The sequence below is a fragment of the Dendropsophus ebraccatus genome, chromosome 4 (genome assembly GCF_027789765.1).
Source record: "Dendropsophus ebraccatus isolate aDenEbr1 chromosome 4, aDenEbr1.pat, whole genome shotgun sequence".
Taxonomy (NCBI): Eukaryota; Metazoa; Chordata; class Amphibia; order Anura; family Hylidae; genus Dendropsophus; species Dendropsophus ebraccatus.
Window position 1 is genome coordinate 162136198 of NC_091457.1, and position 13554 is coordinate 162149751.

The 13554-nt window shown below is 49.2% G+C and overlaps 1 protein-coding gene across 1 annotated transcript; it reads left to right on the plus strand.

Moving 5' to 3' along the window:
• The first annotated feature begins 3702 nt into the window (after positions 1-3702).
• Positions 3703-13174, plus strand: PRDX6 (peroxiredoxin 6). Its single transcript, XM_069967620.1, has 5 exons — positions 3703-3858; positions 8788-8944; positions 11030-11176; positions 11677-11823; positions 12676-13174. Exons 1-5 carry the CDS (start codon positions 3767-3769, stop codon positions 12805-12807), a joined length of 675 nt encoding a protein of 224 aa, XP_069823721.1. The 5' UTR covers positions 3703-3766; the 3' UTR covers positions 12808-13174.
• The last annotated feature ends 380 nt before the right edge of the window (positions 13175-13554 follow it).

The following is a 13554-nucleotide window of genomic DNA, read 5'->3' on the forward strand; positions in this document are numbered from 1 at the left end:
TGTCCTGTTTTGGTGCCTTAACCCCTCCCCTCTCCATAGAGAACCATGAAGACAGGGGGGAGAGCTTCAGACTGCTTTTTCATGATAAAAATGCATTTTTCGGCTAATAAACCCAATTACAGAGTTTCTTAAAATCGCCTGAACTGTTGATTTCTGCAAAACTAACTTAAGAAGTTCTTTTTGCACTTGGGAGTCAAATAGTCATTCTCTTCCGCTTTCCATGTTGAGTAAAATGAACGTCCTGAACGTCATACTGTAGACGGTATCTAAGTTGTTATGTGGCCGATACTATTGTGTATTTGCTATAAGTGGCCATCATCATAACTCCTCTCTCTTTTCCATTGTTTGCACCTCTGGTTTTCATCCTCACTTTGGTTCTTTTATTTCTTCTCTGCAGAGATTAGACTCGAATGAACCTGAGAAAATCCCATAATTCCCTGATAGGAGACGTCCTGCCGGGCTTTTATATTCTATAGCTGAGGAGCTGTGGTTTTTTTACCAAATTATTGGTCTCAAATTACCGGCGTCCAATCGTGCTGCACTACATTATATTTAGATACTTACCTGGTGCAGGTGCCGGGGTTATAAAGAGGACGGTGTACCTGGGTATTCTTGTCCATACCGGCTGTTCTGACTCTGCTCTCTGGACTGTTAACCCCTTTTTCTGATGATTTTGCCTTTACCTGCTTTCCTGGCTTCTCACCTCTCTGCTAGAGATGATGGAACAGCGCTGATGTTCAGGTTCATCGGTATTTGACTTCCTGTTCCGTGGGGAAGGTGGAGACAGCCTGAGTCCCACCTGGAAAACAGGAATACAGCCTGGGCCATAGGTTGTATTCCTGTTTTCCAGCCAGGACTCGAGCTGTTACCACCTTCCCCACGGAACAGAAAGTCAAATACCGATGAACCTGAACATCAGCGCTGTTCCATCATCTCTACTCTCTGCCACTACTACCTCTTTATCCTGATTGTGTCCTGACGCGCTCTCCTGATACTGATCGGACTAGACGACCATTCTATTACTATACCGCCCTTCCTGGGATTCCCGTGTAGTTTCGGCCTTATGATCTCGCCCATTATTCCACGTTCGCCCTCTGGAGATGTAAAGTGGGTCCCTGACAGCCAAGTCCGTCCAGTCTCCAGACGCCAGTAAAGTCACAGAGATAGCGGTAGTCTCTGTAAACCAGGGTGTATTATCCTGCTGTAATATTGTACAAAGGTGAAGGATAGGGTGATATAAGACATATACGTAGTGAGACAAGGTCAGTTCTGACACACATGGAATTGGGAAATGATAACCTTTGTGTGTCATCGCTTTGGGAGATTAAAGTGGTACTCCGGAGACTACTAACTTATGTTTAAGACAGTGCTTTAATAAAGTTATTACTTTGCAATATAATTTTATAAAGATGTATAGTTGTTTTTTTTTTTACACATCTAATTCTGTTAACTGGCAGCAGTAAGGGGGCAACACAGCCCCCTCCGTTGCCACCAATGCTTGTGTCTAAGGGCCCTATCCCACGGGACGATTATCGTTCGCATAATTGTTAAACGATAAACGATCCAAACGACCGATATTATGAAAGACCTGAAATCGTTCACCCATTTACATGGAAAGATAATCGTTACTTATGATCGTTCTGCGAACGACCGAATGACGTCTTATTCAGTGCGAACGATTTGCGAACGAGCAACGATAAAAATAGGTCCAGGTCTTATTGAACGGCCAACGATTTCTCGTTCGGTCGTTAGTTGTTAACTGCTATTCAAAGGAACGATTATCGTTTAGATTCGAATGTTTTAACGATAATCTGAACGATAATCATCCGGTGGAATAGGGCCCTAAGCCCTACAGTTCCCTGCTTTGCTCAAGTGTTGATGCACAGTCCTATACAGGGTCCTGTCCCCCCCATGCTCACTATGTTCTTATATACAGTACCTGGGAGGAGGCTGCCTCTGCACAGTGAGAGGGGACTGCAATCACACAGAACACAGAGATCCCAACTGCATCCGCCCCATCGCCCCCTAATTTCACTGCACACTTCTGCACAATTAGAGAAATCAGTGCAACAGCTGCTTCTGGCCGGTCAGAGATGGTGAATCACTCAGGGGATTGGGGGATCCAGCTCCGCCTCTTGTGACATAACACCCTGCCCCCTGTCTGCATCATCAGCCTGTGCTCAGCAAACACACACAATGTGAGACAGAGGCATGGAATATTTGTCTCCTAAGGGGGGAGAGCAGAAGGAGCAGGAGACAATGTGAATTGGCACAGAGGCCATTTTTCTTCACTTCCTGGATTCCTATCAGCTACCAGTGTGGCAGAACCGTACAGATATGGTAATACATTGCATAGACACATCTATATAACTTTTAATGTACTTTTAATAGAAAACAAGTTTTCCTTATCCGGAGTTCCCCTTTAAATCGCAGGTTGCTCAGCCAATCACTGGCCATGGCACTGTCCTGGTGATTGGCTGAGCGGTCTGTCACCTCAGACACTGCGGGGAGTGGGCCGAAGCTACAAGACATCAGGGAGACATCCTTTTTTTCACCCTGTCCCTAACCATCGGCTGCAATGCGCAATCGGCACAAAAGACACGATTAGCCGCTAATCTTTGTCCTTATTACATGGAGTGATGCCTGATTTGACAGATTATGGCTCCATGTAATAGGGCCCTGACTGCTGCCATTCTAGAAACGCATTGTTATTATAGTCTGATACTAATGAGACTGGTGTCTCATATATATTGGTGCGTTTACACAGACAGATTTTTTTAAGCCAAAGCCAGGAACAGACTATAAACAGGGAACAGGTCATAAAGGAAAGACTGAGATTTCTCCTCTTTTCAAATCCATTCCTGGCTTTGGCTTCTAAATCTCTCTGTGTAAACGCACCATAACTGGATCAAGGTTGACCATGAACTGCGCCGATTCCCACAATAATCAATGGGTAATTGAGGAGTTAGGGCGGGTTCAGATTACGGAATTCACGTGGATAAAATCCATAGACACCATTCTATGGGCCGGCTGATTCCGCTATCCGCCGAAAGAATTGACGTGTCAGTTGTTTCGGCGGAATGCGGAATCCGCCCGAGCATAGAATGGTGTCTATGGCAGGGGCGGAGAGGCGCGAGACTGTGAGCTTTGATTTAAGATAACGGGAGTCTGTAGAGTGAGACCGCGGCACAACACTGTAGGATTCCGAGGAAAGTCTCTGGTGTTCAGGATCAGTTGCCCATAGCAACCAATCAGGTGGCTGCTTTATTTTTCTGTTAACTACAAAGTGAAAGGTAGAATCTCATTGGTTGCTATGGGCAACGACTCCACTAGTTCTTTGCGTCACTTGCTACATTTCCGTTACGTGACTGCATCACGTGACACTCAGTATACAGATGGTAGCTGTGCCGATCCTGAACCACACGTCGTCTCTCAGTCACGCCGGGTTCACACCTCAACAAACTCAATGACAGCAATTGACGTCACCATCCAACACGCAGACCGTGACACATCCTATCCCCGCCCCTTTATTATCTGTAGAACACGCCCACACGACAGCCCTATATAGACCACATTGCGTCTAATTTGCATAATTCCCGCCCACCCCCCGCCCCTATAGATGGACTTACCTATTTTGCATAAATACACGCCCCCGTCTCTGAAGCGCTCTTTCGTAATCTACATACCGCCACGCCCCTTTCCCCGCCCCCTCGCTATAATCGGGGCCGCTCCTCCGCTGTCACGAGCCCCGCGATCAGCCGCCGTCATGCCCGGACTACTACTCGGCGAGGTCTTCCCGGATTTCGAGGCCGATACAACAATCGGCAGGATCAAACTCCATGAGTTCCTGGGAGACTCGTGAGTGACCGAGCTGTTACCTGGCCGCATGCGGGGGGATATGTGCTGTATACCGTGTTATTACGGCTGGAGGCTGCCAGACTGGGGCACGCTGGGGGTTGTAGTGCGGTGGCTGGGGCACGCTGGGGGTTGTAGTGCGGTGGCTGGGGCACGCTGGGGGTTGGAGTGCGGTGGCTGGGGCACGCTGGGGGTTGTAGTGCGGTGGCTGGGGCACGCTGGGGGTTGTAGTGCGGTGGCTGGGGCACGCTGGGGGTTGTAGTCTTGTGGCTGGGGCACGCTGGGGGTTGGAGTGTGGTGGCTGGGGCACGCTGGGGGTTGTAGTCTTGTGGCTGGGGCACGCTGGGGGTTGTAGTCTTGTGGCTGGGGCACGCTGGGGGTTGTAGTCTTGTGGCTGGGGCACGCTGGGGGTTGTAGTCTTGTGGCTGGGGCACGCTGGGGGTTGTAGTCTTGTGGCTGGGGCACGCTGGGGGTTGTAGTCTTGTGGCTGGGGCACGCTGGGGGTTGTAGTCTTGTGGCTGGGGCACGCTGGGGGTTGGAGTGCGGTGGCTGGGGCACGCTGGGGGTTGGAGTGCGGTGGCTGGGGCACGCTGGGGGTTGGAGTGCGGTGGCTGGGGCACGCGGGGGGTTGGAGTGCGGTGGCTGGGGCACGCTGGGGGTTGGAGTGCGGTGGCTGGGGCACGCTGGGGGTTGGAGTGCGGTGGCTGGGGCACGCTGGGGGTTGGAGTGCGGTGGCTGGGGCACGCTGGGGGTTGGAGTGCGGTGGCTGGGGCACGCTGGGGGTTGGAGTGCGGTGGCTGGGGCACGCTGGGGGTTGGAGTGCGGTGGCTGGGGCACGCTGGGGGTTGGAGTGCGGTGGCTGGGGCACGCTGGGGGTTGGAGTGCGGTGGCTGGGGCACGCTGGGGGTTGGAGTGCGGTGGCTGGGGCACGCTGGGGGTTGGAGTGCGGTGGCTGGGGCACGCTGGGGGTTGGAGTGCGGTGGCTGGGGCACGCTGGGGGTTGGAGTGCGGTGGCTGGGGCACGCTGGGGGTTGGAGTGCGGTGGCTGGGGCACGCTGGGGGTTGGAGTGCGGTGGCTGGGGCACGCTGGGGGTTGGAGTGCGGTGGCTGGGGCACGCTGGGGGTTGGAGTGCGGTGGCTGGGGCACGCTGGGGGTTGGAAGAACTCCAGCTTCTGCAGAACTACAACTCCCAGCATGCTTTGTCAGGTTATAAGGGTAGTTTTGCAGAAGCTGGGGGCAGTCATGGCATGCTGGGAGTTGTAGTTTTACAATAGCTTCAAGTGGCCTGGGCCTGCTGGGTGTTGTTGTTTTGTGCGGCTGGGGCGTACTGGGAGTTGTAGTGTTTGTGGCCGGGGCATGCTGGGTGTTGTAGTTTTTGCACCTCTTCTAGTATGGTCGGCTCCCTATGTGTAATGTGACCTATCTACCTGATGATGGTTTTGGCCTAGTTGCTGCTCCATGTGAATGAGCGTCTCCTCAGGATACAGGGTTACATGTGGTGCGATGTTACTTCCTGGTCTCCTGCAGATACAATGATTTCTCTGTGTAACTTCCTGCACGGACGCTGCATAGGAGGCACGGACGCTGCATAGGAGGCACGGACGCTGCATAGGAGGCACGGACGCTGCATAGGAGGCACGGACGCTGCATAGGAGGCACGGACGCTGCATAGGAGGCACGGACGCTGCATAGGAGGCACGGACGCTGCATAGGAGGCACGGACGCTGCATAGGACGCACGCTCACCTAATAGATTCTGGAGAGAGGTGTCACCCCCACCCCCCCAGGACTGGAGCAATGGAACATACCGTCTATTCTTCATTATGGGTCTGGAGCAGACCAAGGAATATATACGGGGGAATCCAGTTTTTGATGGATTTTATAAAGATGAGGAGAACAATCTACAGTCCACTGCGTGTACGGACATGGGGATTCCCTGTGTTATAGCGAGGAGACTCCGGGCACAAGATGAAGGCGTAACTGTTGTCTGCTGACTTAATTTTGCCTCATAAGGATCCTGTCCTCAGCTCCGCCATGTCATAATGATGGAGATTAAATGGCGGTATTACCGGCAGAGTCATCTGGCTATTGACCTCTGTGTGCAGCCCCTGACCTTGGGGTCCAGTCCCATACTGCCACATGCGCCACCCCTGCCCACAGGCCCTGTCTGGTATTGCAGCTAGGCCTCATCCTGTTCGAAGTGCCTGACACTACTGGTGGGGCAGGGGGGGGGCGCTGTTTCTAGAAGAAGCCAGCCATGTTTTTCTAGTCTTTGGTGACCAGTTATTATGTGTTGCTGGTCCTATAAGCAGGAGCGCGGCTTGTCTTCTCCTTTGTTCCTATCATCAGTCCCTTTGCTCTTGGGGGAGGTAGCGGTGGGTGTATATACACTGTGCATTACAGGAATGACATAGAAGTTAAATATTCCCCGCTCCGGTATGGCGGTGGTATGTGTGCACGGTCTGGTGGAGGATTACTCAGCTTCTATGTAACCGGTTATGCAATCAATAGGAAAAAACGTCAAGTATCTGGAATGTTCCTCTGAATCCTGTACCTGGTGAATGTGTGGGATGGGGCCCCGGGGGTCTCCTTAGGTGTGTGGGATGGGGCCCCGGGGGTCTCCTTAGGTGTGTGGGATGGGGCCCCGGGGGTCTCCTTAGGTGTGTGGGATGGGGCCCCGGGGGTCTCCTTAGGTGTGTGGGATGGGGCCCCGGGGGTCTCCTTAGGTGTGGGGGTGAGACTGGATGAGAAAAAGAACGGTTACTCGGCCCTGTGAGTAATTACTGGTTACAGAGTCCGTTCTTCTCAAAGCTTTGGCTGTCCGGCCGTGATAGGAATTGTAGTTTTGGAACAGCAAGAGGACCGCAGGGTCCCCATCCCTTTATCAAAGGTTAATGGGGCCTCCCAACTCAATGTAAATAAGCGCCAATCTGCTAGATCAGTTCTCGTTTACTGAGCCTATCACACTGCTCGATAAGCAAGGGCTATATATTCTATATCATTAGCGATGTCCATGCAGCCCTTGCCCTAAACCACTTCACTCTCTTGTGGGAAGATTTATAAAACATGGTGTAAAGTGAAACTGGCCCAGTCGCCCCCGGCAACCAATCAGATTCCACCTTCCATTTTCCAAAGAGTCTGTGAGGAATGAAAGGTGGAATCTGATTGGTTGCTAGGGGCAACTGAGCCAGTCTCACTTTACACCATGTTTTATAAATCTTCACCTTAATTGAATAGACCTTCCTAGGATGGGCTGCTCAGCACGTCATCACCACTGTCACATGACATGATAAATCGTCCCACAAGAGCGTGGAGCGGTTTAGGGCTGCACAGACATCGCTAATCTCCCCTTGCTGTTCTTCAGCCCTCTGCTTCCTCCCCGGCAGCTCCAGCTTCAGAGCGGTGTCCAAGCTGACAGGCCCCTCAGCCAATCACTGGGTGGGACCCTGGTGGCCTGTGATTGGCTGAGCGGCCTGTCAGTTTGGAGACCGCTCTGAAGCTGGAGCTGCCGGGGAGGAAGCAGAGGGCAGAAGAACAGCAAGAGCGTGGAGAGGTAATGTATAACATTTATTCAATCATCAGTCAGCTGCGCATCGCTATTAGACGTAGCTATGTGCGGTCGGTGGCTGATGATTTGGGGGTCAGACCATTGTCTCCATTACATGGCTGAGCTTGTTGGAGGAAAGAAGTTTCAGTCAGGATGTTGTTAATTGTGTGACCGCTCTGTAATTACCAACATGGACCCCAGACTCCAGGCCACCAGTGGTCCGTGCACACAGCCGTATACTGTAAGCAGCATGGTTTGCCTTCCTGTATAAGGGCCTGTTCACACTGAGCAAAAACCCTCATTGCAGGTGACATGTCAATTCTTAGAGCGGCGGCGCGCAAGACATCACATTGAAAGTGTGAAGCAGGCGGGATTCCGAGCAAAGTCCATGGCGCGGGTTCCGCATGGAGTTCCCCCGGTTCTGCTCAGTGTGAACGGGCCCTTAGTCTAGGGGAGAGGCCATACCCTTAAAAGTCCGAGGTTTTACCTCCTGTGTTCTGTAACATGGCGTCTCTGAGAGAAGGAGATGAGGTGACCCGTCTGCTCTGGACTATGCCCGGCTCTCTGACTATAGTCCCGGCAATCTCCATAAGAGCATGCACTTTGTATCCACCGTCTGCTGGAATTATAAGAATTCCTCGCTGTTCTCCCCGGTCGGGCGTAATGCCAGGGAATGTATCATGTGTGCAGAGTTATCACATTGTTACATGATGTAGAATTTGTGTATATTTTTATTTTTTTATGCATTTATGGTTGTGCGGTGTTAATGCAACATGTAGAAGGCAGCAATGGGCCGGCTAATACAGAGCTGTACATGGACCGTAGTATTAGTGTTGGGGATGTTCTGGTGCTCATAGCCTGGTTTAAAGGGGTAGTTTAGCAAAAAAAAAAAAAAAAAATCCAGTACTTTTCAGCTGCTGTATGTCCTGCAGGAAGTGGTGTATTCTCTCCATTCTGACACGGTGCTCTCTGCTGCCACCTCTGTCCATGTCAGGAACTGCACAGAGCAGGAGAGGTTTTCTATGGGGATTTGCTGCTGCTCTGGACAGTTCCTGACATGGACAGAGGTGGCAGCAGAGAGCACTGTGTAATACTGGAGAGAATACACCACTTCCTGCAGGACATACAGCAGCTAAGTACTGGAATAATGGATATTTTTTAGTATTTTAGTAGAAGTAAATTCCAAATCCCTGGCACTTTCTGGCTCCAGTTGATTTGGCATTTTTTTTTTTTTTTTTTTTTTTTTTTTTATATTTTTGCCAAACTTCCCCTTTAAATCTGTAAATACGTCTCCTGTTCCTTTGTCGTCTTTGGTTACCACATATCGTATTTAGGTCGACTTTAGGTAACATTGACCTCATTTAACCTGTATCGCTCTGTTTCAGATGGGGCGTCCTGTTCTCGCATCCGAGAGACTACACGCCGGTATGTACCACAGAGCTGGGACGGGCTGTAAAGCTGGCGCCAGAATTCAAGAAACGAAATGTCCGCATGATCGCCCTGTCCATAGACTCTGTGCCTGATCATCTGGGCTGGAGCAAGGTAACTACTGAGCCGGATGTAGCTGTGATAGATGGTATCCTATGTGGTGAGGAGTATGCTGGGAGCTGACCCTGAGGGGAGTGGTGGCCCCCGGCTTCTCTCCTCAGTCAGGCCACCATAAGGGAGATGTATAACTCTGCTGCTATAATAACTATAACCTTCCTTTCTAGTGTATCACTTGTTGGTCTCACTACTTGCTGCCCTTCAGATGTTGCATAACTACAATTCCCATCATGCCCGGTGTGTAGAGAGGAAACCCACTATGGCTCAGCCGCACATTATGTAACGTGTAGATCAGTGATGGCTAACCTTGACACTCCAGCTGTTGCAAAACTACTATTCCCATCATGCCTGGGCAGCCAAATCCATAGCTTTGGTTGTTCAGGCATGATGGGAATAGTAGTTTTGCAACAGCTTGAGTGTCAAGGTTAGCCATCACTGGTGTACATTGTGCTGTGGAGCTGCAGCCAGATCTGTGCCAGAAATATTCTGCTGTGTAGACCTCTCCTTAGTGTCCCTGCTGTCACTTGAAGAAAAAAAAAAATATATATATATATTTTTAAATTGTCAAAAGTTTTGTTCAAGCTGGGTCTGGTTGTCCCTACCGATAGAGCTGGGAGTAGCGATTGGCTTAACTCTTCACTCTCCATAGACTTACAATGGAGTTGGTCTCTCTTAGCAGGACCGTAGAGGATCTATACACCCAGACCCCAAGTTATCAAAACTTATGATGTCACAGGACCATGTCAAACAAGTTTTATGTTACAGGGACCCTTTTAAACAGCATGCATAATATAATATATATACACACACGTATTAGTAATATATAGAGCTGTAGTGTGTGTATATGTGTAATATATATATATATATATATATATATATATATATATATATATAATATATATATATATATATATATATAATATATATATATATATATTTATACAGTGGTGCCTTGGTTTACGACTATAATTCGTTCTGGGAGCGTGCTTGTAATCCAAATCCACTCTTAAACCAAAGCAAATTTTCCCATAAGAATTCATAGAAATGCAGACAATTGGTTCCACACCCCCAAAATAATGATTTATTTTTCTGAATAACATGTAAAACAGATGAAACATTCAGAAACAGCGGAATATGTGATATTATAAGTTACTGTACAGTAATGGAGAGGATAGGAAACACAAGGGCGGACAGAGACTGCAGGGAGCATGAAGGAATGAGCAGGGCAGATGTGGGCACATACATGCAGCACTCTCTGTCTGGGGAGAGAGGGGTTACAGCTTTACTGGGTTCACACTACGTATATTTGAGGCTGTATTTGTGAGGCTGTATAGCAACCAAAACCAGGAGTGGATTAAAAACACAGAAAGGCTCTGTTCACATAATGTTGTAATTGAGTGGATGGCCGTCATTTAATGGCAAATATTTGCTGTTATTTTAAAACAACGGCTGTTATATTGAAATAATGGAAGTTATTTACCGTTATATGGCGGCCATCCACTCAATTTCAACATTGTGTGAACAGATCCTTTCTGGGTTTTCAATCCACTCCTGGTTTTGGTTGCTATGAGGACCTGACATGAGGACCAAATACAGCCTGAAATATACATAGTGTGAACCCAGCCTTAAGAGATTACCTCCATAGTCCTGTCCCCTGATGCAAGCCCCAGCCTGAAGTGGATCTCCTATGATTTGGTAGATGAGGGAGACTTCCTGGGTCAGAGTACAGTGCTGTAGACCCCGCTATACAGACCATTCATCTCCCCCACTCACGCTCCTACCCAGTACAGGGAGCTCTTAAACCAAAGCAATGCTCTTAAACCAAGTAGCAATTTTGAAAAAAAGTGTGAGCTCTTAAACCAAAACCCTCTTAAACCAAGGTACCACTGTGTGTGTGTATATGTGTAATATATATATATATTTTATTTATATAAGGCTTTTAGGAAGCATATGCTGGGTGTTAGCTGTGACTAGTCCTCAGTCTCTCATTCTGGGTCGGTACACTTGGTTCAGCTTGTGGTTACAGACTCTCATTGTTTCCTGCTCTGTACATTATATCACATTTTGTTCTATCTTCTTCAGGACATCAATTCTTACAACTGCGACGAGCCCACCGAGACCCTGCCCTTCCCCATTATTGCAGACCCTAAAAGGGACCTTGCTATACAGCTGGGTATGCTGGATCCGGATGAGAAGGACAATGCGGGGATGCCGGTGACCGCCCGATGTGTGAGTGTCTATTACCCCATAGGCTGCACAAAGTATGCAACGTTTATTTCCTCTTGGATTAACTTTGGGGCCTACACCAATTAACCATAACATTAGAACCAGTGAGAGGTGAAGTGATAACATGGATGATCTAGTGCCAGTGAAGAGTGGGATATTTCAGAAGAAAGTGACCAGGAAGCATGCCAAATGGGGCAAGTGTAAGGATCTGAGTGAGTAGTCATGTGTAGACGCCGGGGTCGGAGCATCTCCACAATGGCTGGACTTGTGGGGTCCCTGGTATAGAGTAGCTAGTACTGACAGAACATGCTCCACAGTGATGTATTGGGGTGAAGGCTGGGCTATCCGGTCTGTCTACAGCTGACATCTAGCTTCAGATACCACAGGACACCTTCACAGATCTATAGAGTTTAGGCTTCAATGGGTCTTAGTACGTGAGGGAATCACATAATACTAAGGAGGTGGAATCTGCATCTACTGAAGCCCTGTACTCTGCATTTCAGGTGTTCATCATTGGTCCGGATAAGAAAATGAAGCTGTCCATCTTGTATCCCGCAACCACCGGTAGAAATTTTGATGAGATCTTGAGGGTTGTGGACTCCCTTCAGCTGACGGCACACCACAACGTTGCCACTCCCGTAGACTGGAAGGTAAGAGCGGCTGCTGGATCTGGTTGGAGAGATGGCGGCTGGTTAGTATCTGCGGGTAGAAGTAATGTGCGGTAATCGCCAATGTTATTGGTTGGACTCCCAGCACCTCATCCAATAGACCAGAGCGCCTGCGTAGGAACCACCTCCTCTATAATGCTCCTTGTCCATATTGCAGTTGCTGTACTATCTGTAGCTGGATTGCAGCCTTGTCCCTTCCAAGTAAACAGTCTAAGGCTATGTTCACACAACGTAAGTTCTGTACTAATCACAGCCGTAATTGGTACAGAACTTACATTGTGCTGCTGGCCGAGGGAATCCCGGCCAGAGTGTATAGATATGGTATACACTCCGGACGGGATCCCTAGCGGCGCTGTAGAAAACTGACGTGTCAGTTTTCTGCGGCCGCAGATAACCCTGTCAGTGCGCACTGTGGCGTGAGCAGCTTTGGCCGCACGCTCCATAGTGTGCAGTGGGGAGTTCTGATGCGGGCGCGCACGTATGCGCCCACATCAGAACTCTGCGGCCCTAAAGATCATCCGGCGGCTACTGCAGTATCGGCCGGGATGATCTTTTCCGAGACCGGCCGTTCTGTGACCCGGCTCATACGAAGTGTGCACATAGCCTAATGCTGTATTACCGTGCACCACCCTACTAAGGTAAACTCAATAGGTGTTCAAATACAGCCACTCTTTGTTGAGACAATGTATGCAGCCACCTGGTCATGAAAGGGTTTCCCCGGCTGCTCCGTCACAGACGTCCTAGTTACCGACCTCGATCAATACTGTGCAATCTAATCCATTACTATGCAGAACGTAATCCGCTTAATCACATATACTTCCTGCTCTCTGACAGCCTGGCGACAGGGTTATGGTGCCTCCCAATGTTCCTGAGGAAGAAGCCAGTCGGATCTTCAACTGCGGCGTCTTTACCAAAGAACTCCCCTCCGGGAAGAAATACCTGAGATATACAGCACAACCAAAATAAAGACCAAAAGAAGTCTCCCTGTTTTTACGGATGACATCTGATTGTGATCACATGACTACAGATCAGAGGATGGTGACATGTTGTATTTCAGTCCAGACACTTCTGATGAGATCGTTCAGCATTTACCCCCCCCCCCCCCCCCCCCACCCCAAATGTTTGCACTTCACCCATCACCACCAAAGTCTTGAATGTTCAGCCATATGCCAACATCTCGGTGCCTTCCTCACTACAATGTCATTGAAGCCTGTAGTTCCTTAGACACCTATGCACTTATTCTAGTACTCGGCTATGGGGTGTCTGTGTATGAGGTCCTGATGACATCGTTCAGGGATGGTTGCAATATTGTTGAATAAATTCTCTTGAGTTACTCATGTATCTGATCTTATTAGTCGCCTCATAAAATGTGAACCTTAAAGGGGTATATCCATCTGGGACACTAATGGCAAATTATGGCAAGTGTCCCCTAGATATCTCACTCGCTTCATATCGAGGGCTCCCTGACCTCTCTGGCCAAAACAGCTGAATCTGGAGACTTGCACAATATGCATAGACTTTAATGAGCGTTAGGACGCCATAATCCTACTGACACTATCTCAGGGTAGCATAAACTAGTGACAGAGAAGCTGAACAGAATGATGTATCACTTACATTGTTCTGTGCAGCTGATCCAGAGATCTCCTCCTGAATAACACGGACAAAAAGTAGTCCTTTCCATTAGGTGCATGAGCTCAGGATTCCTGGATATTT

Coding starts and splice junctions, on each gene's coding strand:
- PRDX6 (XM_069967620.1), top strand. CDS start 3,767: ATGCCCGGACTACTACTCGGCGAGGTCTTCCCGGATTTCGAGGCCGAT. Junction 3,859..8,787: donor CATGAGTTCCTGGGAGACTC/GTGAGTGACCGA, acceptor GCTCTGTTTCAG/ATGGGGCGTCCTGTTCTCGC. Junction 11,177..11,676: donor TGCCGGTGACCGCCCGATGT/GTGAGTGTCTAT, acceptor TCTGCATTTCAG/GTGTTCATCATTGGTCCGGA.